At 49.1% G+C, this 21,388-nt stretch overlaps 1 protein-coding gene and 1 long non-coding RNA gene across 6 annotated transcripts; one reads left to right on the top strand and one right to left on the bottom strand.

Moving 5' to 3' along the window:
• The first annotated feature begins 780 nt into the window (after window positions 1-780).
• Window positions 781-4,224, top strand: LOC112444622 (uncharacterized). Its single transcript, XR_009493167.1, has 2 exons — window positions 781-2,344; window positions 2,903-4,224. It is a non-coding gene; the product is annotated as an uncharacterized lncRNA (long non-coding RNA).
• Window positions 3,436-20,630, bottom strand: ERLIN2 (ER lipid raft associated 2). 5 transcript variants are annotated; one of them, XM_005226124.5, is made up of 12 exons: window positions 19,231-20,630; window positions 19,000-19,121; window positions 17,217-17,298; window positions 16,082-16,128; window positions 14,364-14,425; window positions 14,048-14,173; window positions 10,387-10,460; window positions 10,161-10,219; window positions 9,423-9,514; window positions 8,495-8,584; window positions 6,793-6,872; window positions 3,436-6,009 (listed from the first exon to the last, which is right to left on the bottom strand). In XM_005226124.5, exons 1-12 carry the CDS (start codon window positions 19,453-19,455, stop codon window positions 5,812-5,814), a joined length of 1,257 nt encoding a protein of 418 aa, XP_005226181.1. In that variant the 5' UTR covers window positions 19,456-20,630; the 3' UTR covers window positions 3,436-5,811.
• Between the last annotated feature and the right edge of the window lie 758 nt (window positions 20,631-21,388).

Raw genomic sequence — 21,388 nt, 5'->3', positions numbered from 1 at the left:
GAAAGAAAGGGCAACGTTCATTCTTCTCTCACTGTCTTCCTGGACCCTGGGAGACTAAGATAGTTTCACGTCTGCTCTGGGAAAATTACTTTGAACAAAACCCAGGGTCCTTGTCATCAAGGACTTCTTTTGGGGAAGTTTCTATTTACCAGGTACACAAAACTGGGTTTTCTGTAAACTGAGGTTGCAGTAATTGTGTTCAAGTAACATGTCTCTGGACTTAATAATTTCTCCTCCTGCCAGAGTGATAAAAATTAAAACATGACTAGCCCTTCACGGTGTGAATATACTCATAGATGCTTGTTGTAGAGATGCAAAGTTGGAAGGTGCTAGCCAGCAGTCAGTGGTGGGAGGAGCAAGATTAAACAGTGATGAGGGTTATGGTGAAGGGTTGTATGGAGGAAGGATTGGGTGAGCATAACACACTAAAATGGATATGCTTTTTATTACAAAATTTTGGGGGGATGTTCTGGGTCTTCATGGTGGTCTGTGAGCTTAGTTGGCATGCAGCATGTGGGATCTTTGTTCCCTGACCGGGGATTGAACCACCCTGCGTAGCAAAGTGGATTCTTAACCACTGCACCACCATGGAAGTTGAAGATATGCTTTTTAGAAAACATTTTAAAAACCATAAATACTCAACAGACCGGGTGAGAGGTCATTATGACAATAAGTAGAAGAATCTTCAGTTAATAGGTCGGGTCTTTGAACTGCAAGGTCAGCCTCCCCACCTCAATGATGTATGTGAATGTGGCTCCCCCAAAAGTATCAGAAGAGTGATTTAAACTTTGGAGTTAATGAGGAGAGTGGTGGCGAGACTGGGTGGCAGCGGCACAAGGCTGACCCAAGTTGAATCTTGGTTTCATCACTAAACTGTGATCTTGGGTAAGCAACTGAACTTCTCATTTTGTGGATAAAACAGAGTCCGTCTCGTCTTCAGAGCTGCCGTCAGGACCAGTCAAGGTGACCCATGACACAAGCTTAGCAGAGTGCCCCTCCAAGCGAGTGCTCAATGAACACGCGTCTTGCCCCTACACCTTATCCATTAGACAACCTTTACTGAGACATGTTCTCTGTAGAGAAACCGGAGGAGACCAAGGTGAGTAGGGCAGGATTTCTTGCAGATTCATTTCTAAGGGACTTTTCATCTCTAACATTTTGTGACCTTATAAAAACAGAAGTAAAGACAAAAAAAGATTGTAAAGACAAACGAGGATTCCAGTCTCATTATCGTTTCCTTTAAAAAAAAAAAAAAAAACCAGCTGTACTTTTGAGTGAATTTTATTCCACCTTTTCCTCCTTTTTTTTTTTTTCCCCCATTTCTTCTCTTCCTCTTTTTGGGACATCGACCATCTAATTTAACCTTTCATCTTTCCCTACTATGTGATCCTTGAAAGTCACCTCATCACCAGTAACTGTCTTTAAATCACTCCAGCGGTTTGCAAGGACAAACAGGAAAAGAGATTAGAAAATCAAATACCCAGAGAAATAGGTTTTATAAACAACTTTCTAAAAATCTAGTACACGTTCTCACCATAAATGCCATCAAGCTTTTAAAACATTCACCTCTGTAGTCTAAGGCCCTGAATTGTGGGGGAAAAAACACTTATGGATTTTTAAATTGTTTCCCCTTGAGTTTACTGTGGTTCTTTTGGGAGGATTTAAAAAAAAAGATAACATAATAAAAAAAGTTGTTGCCTGGTTACTTGACACTGAAGAGAAATGGACAAATAATGCCCGTGTTCCAGTTTAAATGAATTCAGTGAGAGAAGCCGTGACAGCAACCCCTCAGCAAACACGTTGTCACACTTGGCTTTTGAAATGGCAATACAGACTCTAGAACCCGAGGCGTGGGGAGGACCTTGAGAGACCATGTGGTCTTTCCTATGGCGAGGTGGACATTTAATCCATCCCAAACAGCAGAGAATGGCCCCAGTTTCTCAGGCCATCAGAGAAGACAACGCTGTCCGTGTTAATCTCTGGACTTGATTCCTATGTGCAGATGACTGCTTCTCCGTTTCACATTTTGTTGTTCAGTTGCTAAGCTGTGTGTCTGACACTTTCCAATTTTAGCCAGTCTTCAGTAAAATCTTTTAAAATGCTCTATTCTGTGAGCCAATTTCCTCTTTGGTCTCTGAGGAGCTAGAGAATACCAACTGACCATGATGCAACCTTTTTTTTTTGGACTCTCAGCACGTCATGTGGGATCTTAGTTCCCTGACCAGGAATTCAGCCCAGGCCCCCTGCAGTGGAAACTTGGGGCGTTTTCACCCCTGGACCACCAGGGAAGTTACCGCTGCAACTTGTAGCTGTTGGACAGCGTTACTTGTCACAGGTGTGTAGGGTAAGTGATTCACAATTTTCAAAGGCTATGCTCCATTCACATTCATTTAAAAATACTGGTTGTTCTCCTGTGTTGTACAATGACGCCATTTTCATAAATGAGCTGTGTTTATTATTTCTACATTGATAATGGGAATAGATATTCATCAGAATATATTTTGGGGTCTGACTTAACTCACTAGGCAGAGATGCTTTATCTCTTTGTATCTCCTAGCCTAATACCTGCTACTGCTAAATTTCACTGTAATAAAAGAAAAATAAATACAAAGACTCATTTTATTTAGCAAGACTGAAAATAAAACTAACACATAAAATCACAGCTTTAGGGTTGTCCAAAAGAGTTCCTCCATCTATCAACCCAGGGCAAATGAATCCAGCATATTGTTTGTAGAATGATTAATATAACAGGAATCATTTCTCAGTTACAAAGAGGGTCATTCAGTCCTCAGGGCTCTCTGCCAGTAGAATTGGTTTTGACCATTCAATTATCAGCTTGCTCAAAAGCAGAAATAGAGAGGAATGAAAATACAAAGTGACTGGCTATCACTTCTTTTAAAAGGCAACAACAGAAGCCGTGACTAGAACCTGCTGAACAGAACTAAAGCATCAGTGGTTGGTGGACAAGCCACTAGTCAGGATTCACTTATCCTCAAACCTGGGTAAGTCAGTAAATACGCCGATCTCACTTCCACCATTTACTCTATAAATGGTGAAGTTATGTGTTGAAAGATACAGAGACCCACAAACTGCAAAAGATCATTTTAAAAAATCCACTTTCTTTTTTTTTTGGATCAATACAGTCAGCCCTTTGTAGCTGTGGATTCATGGGTACGGAGGGTGGTTGTACGACACCGTTTTATATAAGGGATTTGAGCACCCACAGATTTTGGTATCCTCGGGGCTCCCAGTCCCCTATGGATACAGAGGAATGACTATATTGCTAAAGTTCTTCCAGTAATTTCTGCCCTCTCCTCAATTTATTATGATCACAGATCCCTCCAGATTTAGTCAGATGAAAATTAACAAACTGTGGCTTCCTTTCATTCTGTCCTGATATTTAAAAAGTGATTAAAAACAGGTACTGAATATGGATCATTTCTGCAAAGTTTAATGAGTGAGAAACATTCAACCAAGGTGACTTTTCCTTGGAAAATCCTACAAAAGCTGAATTTTAGAAACAGTTCCTTATTTTGATAGAGGTTCCATTTATCAATAGCAGCCATGAGTTTACTGCCTGCCAAATGGCAGGCTGTCATATTTTACATGTTTAGAATTCAAATGTTTTCACATCAGGTTCTCTAGTAAGCATTACCAAAACGAAATCACACAGACAGACTGGTTAGTTGTCCCAAGCCAAGGCAACAGCCCATTCCCATGATTTTCCTATTCAGGCAGGTATAGACAACCACTGGAATTAAGCGAATGGGAACTACAATACTTGTATTTTTGCTTACAGAAGAAGGACATTGACATTGGGGGGGCAGGGGTAGCAGGACTTCACTGAGGCGCTCCTGTGTAGTGCAAGGGACAGGCCATCACGGGACGCTAGTGTTAGAGCGGTGTTCTGTCTAACCACCCCAGCAAGCGTGCTTTCGGACAGGCTGAGATGTCCATGCTGCGTATCCCATTGGAAATAAGTGTTCTCTGAGCTCAGGCAGCCAGTCTCAAAGCAGAAAAATATGTAAGTCAGGGATGCTGGATGTGACACGGTGCTCCTGACAGGTGATTCATGGCATTGAAGTGAGGGTGAGTGTATCTTAATGATGGATGTTTTGTGTTGGTCTTAGGGGACTAACTGCCTTCTGCAAAGACGCCTGAACACATTAACATCCATCACTCCTCGGACATTTTGGATCCCCGCTCAAAGTGCGACCAGGACTGGTGGTTTGAGAATTCAAAGTTCCAGAAATTAGAACAGAGAAGGGCAACATTTAAATTAAGACAAGTTAACCCTTTGTGTCTTCTTAGGCCGGCCGAATGCTCCCCCAATTCCCGGCTTTTGGGACCATCCAATAAATCAGAAGTCTGGGTGTGGGGTCAACAATGACATAGAAATCTGTCCCAGATATCATCACCATGTTCCACCAAGAGGAGGGGGGCACAGTGGGAGCTTCTCTTGGTGTGGGGGTGGGGGCAGCTAGTAACAAATCCTAAGCCAGGGCTTGTCCTGGACGAAATCAACAGGCTTGCAAGCTCAGTCCAGCAGCTGCCCTCCACTTGGTGAACCGGTGCACGACCCCGCCCAACTCCAACTCCAGAACTCGAGGAAACCTCTGTTTCTGGTTTGTGCTCCCTCAACCAAATCCCCAAATTAGTAATGAAAACACATTTGAGTGGATTCTGATGTGGCCCTTCTGACACAGGGACTCGGGCAGGAACTCTTGACTCGAACCCAAACAGCTATCTCTCTGTGACCCCTGAACCCTTGGTCTAAAGACACGAGTTGCTCAGAGAACAGGCTCCCTCTTATCACCGTATCAGATGAACTCTCAGCACAAGTCATAGACGCTGAGGCTGGGACAGCTTTTGGACAACCCATCCTTCTCACCCAGAGGAGCTCTTCAACGCAGAATCTCCACAACAATAAAAAGACACTTGATCTCAAGGAACAGATACTGTTTGCCAAGCAGGGACCACAGAGGCGAACGGGTATTGTGGTCCCACTTCAGTAGCTTTTAAGACACTGGAGAGTTCTTTGTTCCTGCCTTCTTGATACTGAGTGGAACCAATGAACATGTAGAGAAAAAAAACAAAACCAAATCACGGAATAGGTGAAAAGTTTTAAAAAGAACTGGGGGTGGTGGCCAAATCTTGACTCAGAAATGAGGTCAGAAGCCACCATGCTCTGGGGCAGAGAGGGTGGTGTGTAGAAAAGCTTGCAAAGCTAGCACCAGATCACCCTCACCAGAGCCTGAGGAAGTGCCCCTGGGTGGTGACTCACGGACACTTGGCCAGAAATGCCAGGAGAGCCAACATCCTTCAAGGCCGCCTCTCTACTCTCTGCTGGCAAACTCACAAGCACGTGTTTGCTCAGGAGCTGGGCCTCACCCATGGGCATCTCTCACTGTGGAGGCAGCTTTGCTGCCTTTTCCCACTCCAGGGCAGACCTGGAGGTGACCTCCTGCACTTCTCCCACTTCTTGTTGATAGCATCCCTAATTAAGCCAGCCTCAGAAGGACAAAAATCAGTGCCTGGAGGTCAGAGCTCTAACCCACCTTTTCCAAAGCTTAACCTAAGTCGATTAACCTAAGTCACGTAACCTACTTACCTGAATAAAACCCCAGTTCATCAGTCCCTGCCCTGCCCTTCCCAGGAAGGAAAATAGATTTAGGTCCGTTTCTTCTTTTTTTCACCATGGTATGTGGAAGAGAGTCAAAGAAGGTAGGGTGGAAGGGAGGGGACATCCTGGCTCCTCGTTAAAAAATAAAGATCTCTCGGAGTGCCACTGGAGGCTGTGGACGGAAACACTCAGTTCTCGGAGTCTGCCTCCATGGGCTCATCTTCCAAGACAAAGCTCAGCTTGTCAGCCAGTCCTTCAAACTGCTTGCCCACGCCGCCCGCAGAGTCCATGAACATGTTAGGGATGTCTTTGCCAAAGTAAATCTTGCTGTTGGAAGCAATGGCCTTGTACTTCATCAGCTGCAGATACTCAGGGGTCAGCTTCAGCTGGAAGCAAAAACAGCAAAGACGACGGTGGTGAGGCCAGATGAGGGAAAAGCCTTGGGCCATCCCTTGACTTTTCTCAGGGGGAGTGTCTCCGTGAGAACCACACCCCGTCTCCTCTCCCTGGTCTCCCTGTTATATTAGTAACCACGTAAAGACCCTGATGCTGGGAAAGATTGAGGGCAGGAGGAGAAGGGGGCGACAGAGGATGAGATGGTTGGATAGAATCACTGATTCAGTGGACATGAGTTTGAACAAACTCTGGGAGATAATGGGACAGGGAAGCCTGGTGTGCTGGAGTCCTTGGGGTTGCAAAGAGTTGGATATGACTGAGTGACTGAACAACTATTGTATAACCACTACTCTGGGAGAGCGTGAATCTCAGGTATTCAAGGTAAGAACTGTGAGAATTTTAGCAATTTCTGTGTTTAACAGCAAAATTAAGGAGTTCCCTGATGGTCCAGTGGTTAAGAATCTGCCTTCCAATGGGGATGAGGGGGCATGGGGTTCGATCCCTGTCAGGGAACTAAGATCCCACACACTGCGGGGCAACAAAGCCCACGCATGGCAACAACCGAGCCTGAGCGCTGCAACTTAGGCCTGATGCAGTCAAATAAATGAATATTTTTTAAAAATCACCACAATTAAACTTCTATCAGGGTCCAAGGGAAAGGGAAGGCCCTGCCCACAGGGCACAGGAGCCCTCGATTACGGCCAGGCTGGGGAGGCAGTGGTCTCCTGCAAACATGTACACTTTCTCTTCGCCAGGCAGCACTGGCCCTTTACCTTATTTGCTTCGGCTATTTTCATGGCAGTGTAGCACTCGGCGTCTGCCTTGGCCTTCTCCCGGGCCAGGAACGCAGCATCTTAAGGAGAGAACGCAGAGAATCAGGGCACAGAGGCCATCAGAAAGCAGGTCCCCGCAACTTCGCCCGGCTGGCCCCGTGATCCCAGGCACACTGCTCTGGTTTCTCTGGGCTCTGATCCTCTTATTTACGAAACTGGGGAAAAGGCATTTTCTCCTATTTCGCAAGTTGTGAAAATTGACCAGGATGCAAAAGTGCTGTGCCAGCGTCTCCCGTGGCAGGGACTGGCTGACCACGTGCAAGCCTGTCGCTGTGCCTGGCAGCGGCTTCTCTGATGGCGTCATAGAAACACACATCCTCTTTCCACCTGCTTACCCCTTCTGGGGCCGGGGAGGAGAGGGCTGGGACATGGCCTCAGCCTCCTGTCTCTGAGCTCTCTGCCCTGGCCCTCTCCCCCTGTGCCACACAGCAAGAGCCAGAGAAGCCAGAAGGTTCTGGATGTGGCCTGAGGTGGAGCTGCCCTGAAACCGACTGGCGTAAACAAAACAGCACAGCTCGTTTCCAACTTCATCTCTCTCTTCATTTCCATCAGTCATTTCAGAAAGGCTCTAGCACTGGTTAAGCTGGCCGGATTCAAAAACAATTACAGGCCATGGTCCAGACTAACACCTATTTGGACTAAGAATGATTTAAGCTTCTACTAGGTAAACAATCCCCTTCCTTAATCTGCTGAGACCAGCTTTCCGTCAAGAACTGATACAAAGTTGTTGATATTTCCTCCCTGTCCTTGGGGGTGAGGCCAACCTCATGTGAGCAACACCTGGACCACAACCCGGGAAGCAAGGTGGGTTCTCACTGTGCAGCCTCAGCAGGGCCCCGGGTGGTGGGGGCCTGCAGGGCGGCCGGGGAGCAAGCGGCCAACTCAACTGCCTTAGCACCTGGTGACTTGTGTTTACGAGAAACAAAAAATGTGTCGCTCGGCTAAAAGCTCCCAGTGAGGAAGCACTGATCCATAAAATCCTCACTGGCTCTTCCGTGGGCCAACAGGGCAGGTCAGGAGCTGTGGAGCCTGGGGCTGGGCCCTGAGGTCGTTTTCGGCCTACAGTTTGCTCGAGGAGGAGGTGGGTTGTAGGATGAGCGGAGGGCTGAGGGCAGGGGCCTGAAGGTGAGTGACACCAGAAAAGCCAGCAAGGAAACACCTTTTTCCAGCTTGTGATACTGGTGTTGACAGGTGTCTTCTTCACACCTGACTTAACATTCACAGGGACCTGAGAGGCCAAAGCGAGAGGGTTCACAGGCCTCTGGGACGAGGGGGCGGGGCAGGCGGGGCAGGCGGGGGAGTGGGCTGCTGCTCTGCCCTGGCTTCCTGGTTTACTTCCGGGCCAGACTTCTGGGGCCCAGGACAGCCAGGACCACGTGCTTCCCCTTTTTCCGAAGCCCAGCCCAGCGGAAGAGTCCTGAAGGCATCCAAGTCAAATCTGATGAATGACTGAAGTGGAAAATTAATCCCACACTGGCCTGCATCTCCCCAAAACTTGAATCAGAGCACAGAGAACGAGGGATGTTCCAAAGAACCCATGACGTCTGAGAACAGAGAAGGCAGGGCAAAGGAAAGGCCTCCCGGGCCCGGCCGCATGGCGGGGTCTGAGGAAGGAGGGGGCAGGGATTTCGGGCTTGCTCACCTTCAATCTCTGAGATCCTCTTCTCTGTCTCCTTCTCCATCACCTTCTGCCCAAAGGTGATTTCGGCCACCTGCGCCACCTTCTCTGCCTCTGTGTGGAGAAAAGCCTCAGAGTTCTGATATTTCAAAAGTGTGCACCTTTCACCCGACCTGAGGCCCTGAGGCAGGGCAGTGGGTGGGCCCAGGTGAAGGGCCACTGGCCCAGAGGGCCGTCATGCGGGTCCCCCGGGCAGGGGTGGGACACCCTAAGGAGCACAGGCCCGCGTATCAGTGCAAGACAGTGAGTGGGGGTGCCCGGCCCCAGGGGGGAGTTACTTCTCTAAGTGAGGAGCCGGCCCCGACCTCGCTTGTAAGTCACAGGGTGTTCCTTCCAAAGGGATATTTTACGGGTTAAGGGGCGAGTTCCCTCCTGCCACTGCACTTTCGGAAGTGGCCAGGGCCGTGGCTGGCAGTCTGGAGCAGTGGTGGAGAAGCCAGGGCTGGGAGGTGAGCCCCTGGATTTGAACCCCATTTCCCTCGCTCCCCTGCCATGGGACCCTGGGCAGTAGTTCAGCCTCTCTGAGCTTCAGCTCAGTGAGAGTAGATTACAGACCGTGGCTTCCTCACCCAGGGAAGGGGAGGGGGGGTGAGGAGCGGGATGAATTGCACACAAGTGTTTAGAAAAGTCCGAGGCTCATTGTAAGGGCTCATCAGTGCTACTGTCTTTGTACATGAAGGGTTAGCAGAAGGGCTCCTTTCATTTAAGAGGCTTGTGGAAACACAAAGCTCGACCCTCGGCCACGATCTGACAATTTCAGCTCTGCTCCCGGGGGACGAAGGCTGCTCCTGTGTGAGGCAAGGCTTCGGGGGACCGTGTCCCAGGCTTCCTGAATTGCCATCCCCACCCCGCCAGCCCCTCTGTCGCCTGGACCGCAAAAGCACAGTCAGACCAATGAGGGCCTTCTTCCGCTCTGTCTCGGCTTCCTTCTCTACCACCTTCTGCTTCTGGGCTGCGATCAGGAGCTTAGTCTTCTCGCTTTCCCTGAAGGGGAGAAAAGTGTGCAGCTGTGAGGCCACTGGGGACGAGCTTCCTCGGAACTTTCCTGGCCCCCGGGAAGCCAAGCCCCCTGCCCTGTTGTGAGAGGTAAGCTGTCATTCCTTCCACCCTCGGGAGGTCTGGTCTTGTTTGTAAATCTGCCTGTGCCGAACGGCATATGGAATCTTAGTCCCCTGACCAGGGATTGAACCCACAGCCCCTGCCCTGGAAGTGCAGTCTTAACCACTGACTGCCAGAGAAGGCCCTGGAAGGCTCCTTAGGTCCCAGGTGAAGGCGAATGTGCTGCAGACAGTAACACGGCTAGCCTTCTCCTTCAAAACCCACTTGTGAGCAATAAAGCATAACTGACTTGAGTGACAGGCACCCGCCTGCCCACTCAGTCGCCTTCCCGTCCTCTCTGGCGTGAGCCGTGAAGGGAGCACAAGACTCCCTGACCCTCTGAAGAGCGTCCGTGCCTTCTGGTCACGGAGCCCAGGTGAGCGGCCTGACACGCCTGCCCTGTCTTCAGGGCGACGGCTGCACAGATACTCCAGAGAGGACCACACGCACGCCACGGCTTGGTCAGCCCTGGGATGGGATGAGCAGGAGGTGGGCAGGGCGGTGCTTCCGCCTAGGCGCGGGGCCCACTCACATCAGCTCATAGTTCCTGCGGATGGCTTCTGGGATGTTGGGCTTTGTCACCCGCACAGCCTGGAGAGAGAGAAATACAGCATCTGATGGGGGCATGGGGGTGTGGAAGGACCAGCTCCCATGGGTCCTTGGTCTTCCTGCACAGACAGGACATCCTCTGGAAGAGGGGCTGTGCCTTCCTGGGGGCGGGGGCGGGGTGGGGGGTGTCCCACCAGGGTGGTGCTCACTTGGATGACAAGCCCAGGGGCCATGGAGGTCAGGTCTTGTTGCAGAGCCAGTTTGAGATTTTCATCAATCTGATCTGGAATCAAGACAGACAGAACACGGAGCTGAGATGCTTTCTAGCCAGGGTGGAGGGACGCATGGGGTAGAGAGCAAGGCAAGACACCAGCTCAGGAATGTACCCAACGGGCCAAAGCTCTTCCCGAGGCAGAGCGCTCATCAGAGCTCGAACGTCTGAAGACTCCCTGGAAGACTCTCACGGCGGACACCCACTGGGCCCGCTATGTGGCCAGATGGGAGTGTCCTTTCCCTGCGGCCTCAAGAAAACATCAACCTCGCCCAGAAGGGAACCGAGCTTTAAAAGAACAAACAACAACTCCAGCACATTTCTTGAGTCAGGAAGCGGCCCTTCCCTACAGACAGCAGCCAGAGAAGGTGGCCGCCCATCTTTCACAAAGAAGGAAGGTGGGACGGTCACGTCAGGTATTTTGAAAGGAGTCAAACACACTACATCTATTAATAAATTTCTAAAACAAAAACAGACTCTGACATCAAAAGAGGCCCCAAGGAAGACTAATTCCATCAGGAACTCCATCAGTCAAGGGGAAAAGGACCATTACAGTTCTGGAAAGGAGTCTGAGTCTTTTTTTTAAACATTAAAAAAAAAAAAAATTTTTTTTTTTTGCCTGAGCCACTCAGCTTGTGGGATCTTAGTTCCCTGACCAGGGATCAAACCCACGCCTCCTGCCCTGAAAGCATAGTCTTAACCATTGGACTGCCAGGAAAGTCCTGAGCCTGAGTCTTTTGATGTGTTGTTTGCCTTGGTTCTGATTCTTCTGTCTGTGAGTCATTTTATGGCTAAGTGTCAGAAGACCTGTAACTGATCACCGCTCTAGCTGTGACCCAGAACAGGCTGTCAACGTTGGCCTGGGCCTTCCCTTCCCTGCCCCCACCCACAAGATCCTCAATAAGCTCCTTGAAGGGCCCTGAGAAAAGGACGCCCTGAAAAAAGGATGCCCTGAAACCAGCCTGGGACACCTACATGGAACCATCTCCTTTATTGTCAGCGGCCAGCTGCTTTATGTGGCCATCCTTGGTCCAGGAGCCTTTGAGGAACAGCAAGTCTAACTCCCTGCCTGTTATAAATGCTCAAACGAAGCCCACAGAGGTTTGGGGATATACTTAAGCTAATCAGTAGTCAAGATAAAGAACTTGTTTAATTATTACGCTTTGATCGTTAGGGTTTAGAACAGTACTTTCTTCAATAGTCATATCACTAAGCAAGGGGTATTAATGTTTCTACATATGCATATGCTCCCACCAGCCTCTCAGCACTGAGGCAGAAATGCCTGTAAGGGCAGCACCTCACACTTGACATGGGTGTAACAATTTGACGGCTAGAGATGAACATAACATTCCATATTTTCTATTTTAAATAAGAGACTGGCCAAACTTTAAGGGAAATAGCTCATACCCTCCATAAGCTAATAACATGGTTGTTTCTCAGATTAAATTCTATCTGAGTCAAGGAAGATACCCATGGCCCTGGGCTAGTAACTTTCCAGGAAAATCTAGAGGAAATATTTTACAAGATACCTTACTAACAAATTTACACCAGGACCAAGTTGTTTATGGGTGATGGTTATGCTGACAGACGCTGATTAAGTTAAGAACTGATTAAGTTAAGCAAAGAACTGACTCACTGGAAAAGTCCCTGATGCTGGGAAAGATTGAAGGTGGGAGAAGGGGAAGACAGGATAAGATGGTTGGATGGTATCACCGACTCGATGGACATGACTGTGAGTAAACTCTGGGAGTTGGTGATGGACAGGGCAGCCCTGGCGTGCTGCAGTCCCTGGGGTCGCAAAGAGTTGGACACGACTGAGTGACTGAACTGAACTAAGTAAACACAAAGTCCTGGATAACACTTTCATCAAACGGGAAACACGGATGTCTCGGTGTAGGCGGTGATAAACACTGCATCAAGCTGAGTTAGGGCTAGAGTACTGGGAGGAGGGGAGCAGAGAAAACCTTTCCATTATCAGGACCCAGGATTAGAGACGCGAGTTTCTCCTTTGCAGATGCAAATGGACGCTAAGCAAAACAGTGCTTGCTGGCAAGAATGAACTTCAAAAAGGAAAATATTCCAACGCAAACATAAATCCCTAGCTCCTCTGTACACAAAGCTTTACTTTACTGTGCTGCCAAGTTCATCTGCAAGACAAGACAGTGAGAAGTTTTCTAATGCAGAACAATTTTACATCTTAATTCTCTCTTCATAGAAATTAGAGATCTTTCGTTGTTGCAAATGCTTGTAATGTTCATTTACTGGCACTAGTGCTAAAACGATGACTAGAGAGAAAATTAATGATATTTTATGAAATTCTATCGGGTTGAGGTAAAAAAAAATAGCAAAGTTACTGAATTTTTCTAAACAGCACACCAAATCCAAACGTGGGAAGAAACTTCAAAGTCTATAAAGTGAATTTAAACCTATTTTCTTCTGCAGAAAAGTTAAAATGGCTTCTGATGACTTTCCAAATTTGAAACACAGGGCAAAAGGCTGTTTGCCTAGTTAAGATCACCGGTGTGGCCAACGACTCCACCTCTGTCTACAGGATATTCTCACTCCAGGCCCTTTAAATTAAGATTCCTGGGGAAAACCACTGTCTGGTCTTGGCATTAAGAACAGTGGTACCACTGGTTGCAAAGTGCATTTGCTTTTAGCCCTGGCTTCTAGAACACTCCTAGCAGTGAATTTAACAGAACGCTTTACCCCAAATGAGCTGTAACAATTACTGAAATGCTTCTTTTCATTGTTGCTGAAGTCAGGCTATGTTTTCTTGATCAGGAAAAAAGGAAAGAAAGTGTCAACTTAAGACCAAAGTGGGTCCTTCCTGTTTTACGCGTTTTCCTATTCTTCTCTATGGGCACAGGGTAAAAGCCATCACTAACAACAACTGAAACCCACCCAGGCTCTAGGACTCCAAGTAGTTCCAGTCCTTGTCCCACTTTTAGAATTAAATGTGACCCCGTGGGACTTCCCTGGAGGCCCGGCGGTTGAGACTGCATGTTTCCAGTGCGGGGGGTGTGCGTTCGATCCCTGGCTGGGGAACTAAGATCCCACATGCCTTGCGGTGCGGCGGAAATACAAACACACTAAAGCAAACAATAACAAAAATGTAACCCCGTGGTTCTCATCACCCTGTCCTGGTGCCCTTCATCCAGGGTGAGGTGGATGGAGCCAGAAGCCAGAGGAGGGAGGTCTGGACTTCACCTCTGCTCCCAGCCAGCTCTGGGACTTTCTCCCTCGGGACCTTGGTATCCTTATGTTGAAAGGAGGATGCTGGGCTGGGTATTCTCTAAGGTTCTTCTGGAACTGACCCCTCTTCATTACAGAAGGAAGTTTAGGGACATGGGCACATATTTCCATCCCAGGTCTGATGCAGGGCAGGAGTGAGTCTCTCGTTCACTATGACTCCCGTGTCCAACACTCAGCCACTCTCACCATCTTCTTCCATCGGCACCCGTGTTTCCCGGCAGTGCCCCATGTGACTGCCTGCTTCCCGGGCACTGGATCTTCAACACTCCGGTCCCTCGGTACCCACCCTGCCCCGTGGGCAGCTGAATCAGGCAGCAGGTGATCATCTGAAGAGATTTTCTTACCGAAGAGCTCGATGTAGACCTCCTGAAGCGTGTGGACACTGCAGAATTGGTTCAACTCATGGTGGATCTTGTTGAAGATGAGGGCCTTGTCGTAATCGGCTGTGTAGTTCTTCACTATGTCATACACTGAGGGGGAGGAGACGTTCAGAGTGAGGAGGGCGGACCCGCCACGCTCTCAGACACACGGGCCGTCCCTTCCCGAGATGCTGCGACAGACACGGGGGCTGGGTGGGGGGAGACTCGGGGATGATGCCAGGAGAGTGGGCTGCGGGGAGGGGGTGAAGGGGGGTAGGGGAGGTGCACTGCAAGCAGGTACCTGCGTGTGGGACCAGGAAGTTCACCACCTCGATCCTGTCGAAGTAGATCATCACGCCACCGCTGTCGGAGGAAGCGCGGACAGCGCGGTCAGTGCTGAGCTTGGGGATACTGGGCCTCTCCCGGGGTGGTGGTGGTATATGTACGTGTGTGCGTGTGTGGGACTCGGCAGGAAAGGAGGAGGGTTCATGGGGGTCACAGGTGTGTGGATCTCAAGGCAGGAGACCTTCTGAGTTTCTATCATAATCTCCTGAGAAATCATACCTCCTAAAAACATCTCCACAAGGACAAAAGTGAAACTTTTGGGATACAAGAAGAGTAGTTCATATGTTTTGACTCTGCAATGACTTTTGAATAAAGCTACCAATTGCAGGGAAAAGACTAAGGAAGGTCACGGAGTTTTCAGAACTTTAAAACGTGGAATGTTTTGGTCAGTGTTTCTCACTGTTTTCACCATCATTTTAGTTCAGCTCCCTCCCCACCTACCTTCAATATTCATTAGAAAACACTTTCAAACATACAGAAAAGAACAGTACAACACTCATATACCAACACCTGACTTTAACAATCATGAACAATTACCTATTGATTGATCTACTTTTTCTTTTTTTTTTGCTGAACATTTCAAAGCAAGCTGCAGTCAGGATACTTTCCCCCTAACACTTGGCAAGCACCAATCACCTAAGAACGATGACAGTCCCCTGCAGAGTCAAAATACCATTCCTAAAGCTGGGAAATTAGCGATAATTCCTCTTCACCTAACGGGCCCTTCTCTAATTTTTCCCACAAGTTCCCATCATGGACTGAATTTGTGTGAGCCCCAAAATCCACATGCTGAAACTGGAGCCCCCAAAGTGAGTGCATTTGGAGACAGGGCCTTTACAAAGGTGATTAAGGTTGAATGAGGTTATAACGATGGGGCCCTAAACTGACCGGACTGGTAAAGGGAAGAAGACAAAGGCACCAGAGATCTCTTTCTCTCCTCACACATGCACAGCGGAAAGGCCGTGTGAGGACACAGGAAAGCAGTCACCTGCAGGCCAGGAACCAACCTTGCTGGCACCCTGATCTTGAACTTTGAGCTTCTGCAACCGTGAGAAAAATAAATGTCTATTGTTTCAGCCACCCAGGCGATGGTATTCCGCTATGGCAGTCCAAGATGACTAACAGTTTCCATAACATCTTTTAGAGCTGTTCTTTTGGAACCAGGCTCTAATCAAGGTTCACCACTGCATTGCTTATGTCTTTATGTCTCTTTTTCGACCCAAGCCCTCCAAATACAAAGCCTTTGTGATGAGATCAGGCCAGCTATCCTGTGGGAAATTCCGATTCTGTATCTGTCCGAGCGTGTGGTTTACTTTGTTGCTCTGTCCCTGTTCTGACCACCTTGACTTTTCAATCAGACCACTGCAGCGGTTCTCTTTCAATTCCCTGCCCTGCAGTCTTCTCCTACCACCTATCCAACATTCTCCACATTTAGTTCTGTTACATTTATCTTCCTCTATCAAGTTATTTACCTGCTAAAAGCCTTCATCATGGCGTTCAAGGCCCTTCCAAACCTGTCTCCACCACCTACTCAACTCAGAACACAGGGAGCTTGGGGGCAGAGAACTCGGTGAAACCACCCAGGGGGGTGTCCCTTTCCACTGTCGCTTACTGCAGCCAGTCAGATGGTCCTGCCTCTTATTTGTCTTCACAGCTTGATTCTGGGCACCTTACCTTGTCCCACAAGGCACATTCTTCACCTCATCTGTCTGGAGTGTGGTCTGGAAATAGGAGAGACAGAAGATGCTGTAAGGTGAGAAGTGACCAAGAAAGTGACTTCTTTAGGGAATCCCTTGGCCTTGGTCTTGAATACTTATCTGGGTTAAGCTTTGCCTCTGTTAAACGTGAATACCCCCCTGAATCCTCCTTATTTGCAGTGTGTGAGACCAAACCAGGCAAAAGTGCCACCCCAGCTTTGCTGTAAATGCACCACCATACAAACAAGCTGAGTAATGATGGTTTAGTGCAAAGGACCCTGGACTAGGAGTCCCACGACCCTGTTTACATTCACCTCTTCCATTTACCAGTCTGGAAACAGCAGATTATTTAACCCCTCAGCCTGTAAAACCTGTTCAGCCCATTCTCAGGATTACTGGGAGACTCAAACGAGATAATATGCATGAACACACTTTGAAAACCATAAAGCATAGCAAATGGCAGAAGAAACCTACAGGGCAAATGCTGATGAGGTAACCCAGGACACTTTCCTGGGTTAGTTTAAAAGTCATTCTCTAAATCTTCTTATTCCTCTTGTTGGACATACTTCAAAGATGACTAGTCTAATTCGGCCTGGCTTTAGATCTGTCATGGCTAATCCTATCCCTATTTTAGATGTCATTTCCCTTCATTAAGTTCAACAACCCGCACCCCCCACAAGTTATGTTCACATCGCTCATGTTCAAATAAGAACCAACAAAATTATCATGTTTTATTTCCATCTATCTTGGGAGCCTGTGGTTTATCACACACACACACACACACACACACACACCCTACTTTTCCTTCTATGCGTTCAGAACAGATTCTTCTCTGGCTGTCTTGAAGTGGAGACATAATTCCCACCTGGGACCGATGGGCCAAGGCAATGACCCCATTCAGCTATTTCAACAATTAAGTAAAACTCCAGAGTAGATGGTTCATGGAGCCTCAGACTTTTTAATCTGTATTATATATATGATCTACTAAATGAATTCCTTGAAAAGGCATCATACTTATCCACTCATCCAAGGGCTAAATCATTCTAAATCATGCATTAATCACCACCCCAAATCTGCAGTCATCCAACCCTGCACCCCCAAGCCCAGTATACCTGCACAGACTTATATGATGTGATGAAAGGAAGCATGAGATGGAAGCCAGGGCCGCTGGTGGAAGTCAGCAGGGCACCACCTCTGCAGTGGAGGAAGAGAGAGGCAGGCTCAGTTTAGCAAAGACATGTCTGTTACATCAATATGGGTTGGGCCCACTTTCTCTGCAGCCCCATAAGCATTTAAGAAAGAAGGACAGGTGTCAGAGCCATGTCCACGGATCCTTTTCTTCCTCTCAGCTCGACCCTAATAGTCTAAGAAGCCTGATGGTAAAACCTAAAACCATTATTCACGCTTTTGCAGAGAGAAAAACGGCACACAGACAAAGTGGAATAAAGACAGTAGAATCCCCGGCTATACTTGAGATAAGAGAGGTGTGTATGCTCAGTCACTTTAGTTGTGCCTGATTCTTTGCAACCCCACGGGCTGTAGCCCACCAGGGTCCTCTGTCCATGGAATTTTCCAGGCAAGAATACTGGAGTGGGGTGCTATTTCCTTCTCCAGGGTATCTTCCTGACCAGGGATTCAAACCCATGTCTCTTACAACTCCTGCTTTGGCAGGCAGATTCTTAGCTAAGAGAGGAGGTGTGTTTTGTCACATCTGTTGAGCTTGTGACAATCCACAAGGTCAGTTAAGTTCACTAATACAGTGACCAATTAACGATACTAATGTTGGAGTTCAGTGACACAAACAACCAAAAGAATAATTTTAAGGAAACTTTATAAACCATCTAAATATTTTTTGGGGGGCAGTGGAGTTACCTTTGTAGGCATGCTATATGTGAATGGTAATAGAATTAAAAGTCATTTTGGGAGACATGCTTCCTTGGTGGCTCAGCTGGTAAAGAGTCCACCTGCAATGTGGGAGACCTGGGTTTGATTCTAGGTTGGGAAGATCCCTGGAGAAGGGAAAGGCTACCCACTCCAGTATTCTGGCCTGGAGAATTTAATGGACTGTATAGTCCACGGGGTCTAAAAGAGTCGGACACAACTGAGTGACTCTCACTTTGGAAGACATAGAAGCAGATGGTGGGAAGACACAATTAAAGGGGAGAGTGGAAGCCAATCAGACTTCCAGAACTTGCTATTGGCAGCCTGAGAAAAAGCATCAAAGGGCTTTAATAAGGAGTTCATAGAGGCATATAAGAAGGAGTTCACATAGATTTAAAGCAAAAACTTGGTTATGGAGGTTACTCAAAGGAAAGCAACCCAAGATTTATAAGTGTTTCTTTGCTTCATGTTATTTAAGTCACAGATACATTTTTTTTTTTAAAGAGCAGTCAAAATAAAGTGATGGAATAGGTTATTTAAGAACCACTATCCTAGAGCTAGCCTTGATGGGTACAAATCAACCTGCAGGCCCTTTCATTTTCCCTGAAATGTTAATTTTAAGGCCTAGGTCCAAATTATATCTCAAGTTGCCATGAAGAACTGGCACTCCTCAGAGGTGAGCTTGTGGTACCAAGATGCCCACAGGGAAGTAGGAGAAAACTGTTTCAGAGATGATCTTCAAGGAGCATGGTTGCCTTTACGTTTGTCTCTAAACCTAACACGTGTATCAGTTACCATCCATGGCATCAGACTAGTAAGTTTCATATTTACATTTCTCTATATATTTACGTGCATGAGTGTATTCCCCTTCCCTAGTCACTGGCACAAAGCTCAGTCTGAAGACTTCCCTATTGAACACAATATAAATGCAACCGGCCAGCACAATCTGTTACACATTGACTAGGAGAGAGTCACCGAACAGGAAGTCGCAGGCTCTCCCTGTCACTGCCTTACCTGTAATACACCCCAATATGTCCCTCTTCTATCTTGTGCACTGCCGAGAAGAGAGATGCACAAAAGAAACTGGCAGCCACAGCCACAACCGCTCCCAACTGAGCCATCGGCGAACGCTTACCCTGGGGGAAAAGATACAGGAAAATGTGTGTGCCCTGACTTGTGGGAGGAGAGCTCTGGCAGCCAGAGTAGCTCCCCAAGCTGAGCTCCTGCAAGTGGCTCACGTCCAACCTGTAGTAGTGTGAACACCAGGCTAGATCTACACCTCTTCCTCCTTGCTCTCAGTCGACACCCCAGAGCCTCAGCTGTGGAATTTACACTCTCCGCCTTCTGCAAGAGGCAGTGGCTCCAGACACAGCCCGTGGCCCAGGGAAGAACCAGTGCCAGGTGGGCAGTGTTCAGAACACAGCCCTCTCTTCCTGTGAACACCAACGGGCTGTCACCGGAGCCACTCATGTTAGCAGCGGGGAAAGAGGCAGCTGCATTTACGTTGGCCCCAAATTACAGAGGATGTCAAGTGACAGCCAGTTGCGGCTGTGTAATTCTGGTCAGAGCCTCCCAGTCCTAATTGCCTGCCATTTCAAAGGAAACCATTATTGACTCCTTTCGGGTGCTGGAGCCACAGAGACAGCCTGCGAGCAGAGTTCAGAAGGGCGGGATTCTCTGGCCTTTCCTCCACCTTCTCCGTTATTCCTTTGGCCCTAGCCAGATACAGGGCTCTGGGCAAGGATGAAGCCACGCTCCGGCCCCATATGCTTGACTGGCACTTTGCACTTGGCAGGTTCTCCCAGCCCACTTTGGGGGGGGGGCGGTTAGGGGGTCCCCCAGCCTGGGAAGACTGGGGCTCCTGGGTCGACAGCATTCAGGCACCGGGACGCGAAAGAATGAGCATCCAGAGGCTCATTTCCTGAACCCCGAATGATCTGGAAGAAACGACAGTAACTGAGAGCGCGCTGCGTGCTCAGTCGCTTCAGTCATGTCCGACTCTCTGCGACCCCACGGACCGTGGCCCGCCGGGCTCCTCTGTCCATGGGATTTCTCCAGGCAAGAAGGCAGGAGTGGGGGTGCCGTCTCCTTCTCCACACTGACAGCGAGGCTCCCGACTCTGAGCGCCCCGAGGCCCGCAGGCGCGAGGCGTGGACTCTGCCCCCCGGGTCTGACTGAACTCGGGCGCGGACGTCGGTCTGCGAGGCTTTCCGACGTTCCCTCGCAGCCTCCAGCTACCGATCGGCAGCGGCGGAAAAAAGCCTTTCCCTCTCCCGTCCGCCCCCCCGCGCGCCCCGTCCCCGCCCTCTTCCAAGAGAGAGGGTCGCGCGGCCCCTCAGGAGCCGCGGGGTCGAAGCCCTCCCGGGGACCCCGCTCGGCCCCGCCGAGAGGCTACAGCGGGGCAGGAACGAGACGGGAAGGGCTTGCTCGCCCTTTCCCGAGGGACACAGGGCGCTGTGCAGGCGATCCGGGAGGGCCTCTCGTCAGTCAGCTCCGGCCCGGGGGCCTCACCGAGGCCCAGCGCGCGCGCAAAGGGGCGCGGGCCGCGTACCACGCTGTCTGTCCCTCCAGGCGCTCCGTACTCTGCCGAAACCCCCAATGCGACCGCAGAAACCACCACACCCCTCCGCACGCTACTTCCTTCCGGGCCCGTCGCTTCGATGACGCTATTTGTTCACGCGAGAAGACCACACCCCCACCCCCCCACCCCGCGATGGCCGACCCCGCCCCCGCGCCCCGAGCGGGCAGTGTCCGAGGATAGCCTCCAGGGGGCGCCCGCGGCTCGGTCCGGGCTCTCGGGACCCCGATGTGAGACTTTCGGGTGACCCCCGGGAACCAGCGGAGTGGCCGTGGGTGCTCAGACAGAGACGTCAGTTTCAAAGGATTTGAGTTTGGAGTCTGCTCCGGACTCCCCTCCACATTAGATCAAACCTGTTCTTTTTTTTTTAACGCTGGAGCAGGTTACCAGAGTATTGCAACCGTTCTAGCTCTCAGCTCCACTTAACCTGTAGCACCGCTGAATGAAACATCCTTTAAATGTGCAGATTAGCACCATTACGTCGCTAATCAACAGTCCCTACTGTGAACTGCCCTTTATGCTTTTCTAGGAGCTTTCGCTTCTGAGGTCCCTACAGCACCGTAAAGTAGATTAAGCAGGAATTATCTCAATTTTTTTATGAACAAAATCTACGTTGAATGAAGTGCGAGGGTAACTGAATCATAGTCGACTGGCTTTCAGTTCAGTTCAGTTCAGTCCTCAGTCGTGTCCACCTCTTTGCGACCCCATGGACTGCAGCACGCCAGGCCTCCCTGTTCATCGCTAATTCCCAGAGTTTACTCAAACTCATGTCCATTTAGTCGGTGATGCCATCTAACCATCTCATCCTCTGTCGTCCCCTTCTCC

This window comes from Bos taurus, chromosome 27 (genome assembly GCF_002263795.3).
Source record: "Bos taurus isolate L1 Dominette 01449 registration number 42190680 breed Hereford chromosome 27, ARS-UCD2.0, whole genome shotgun sequence".
NCBI lineage: Eukaryota > Metazoa > Chordata > Mammalia > Artiodactyla > Bovidae > Bos > Bos taurus.
Note: the sequence above shows the minus strand (reverse complement) of the source record. Positions and strands in the feature narration are given on the sequence as shown.

Excerpts from the sequence above, each read along its gene's own strand:
- ERLIN2 (XM_005226124.5), bottom strand. The coding sequence starts at position 19,455 with ATGAGTGGCTCCGGTGACAGCCCGTTGGTGTTCACAGGAAGAGAGGGC. Across the intron at positions 17,299-18,999 it reads CATATTGGGGTGTATTACAG|AGGTGGTGCCCTGCTGACTT; the intron begins GTAAGGCAGTGA and ends CCTCCACTGCAG. Across the intron at positions 16,129-17,216 it reads CATCATATAAGTCTGTGCAG|ACCACACTCCAGACAGATGA; the intron begins GTATACTGGGCT and ends TCCTATTTCCAG.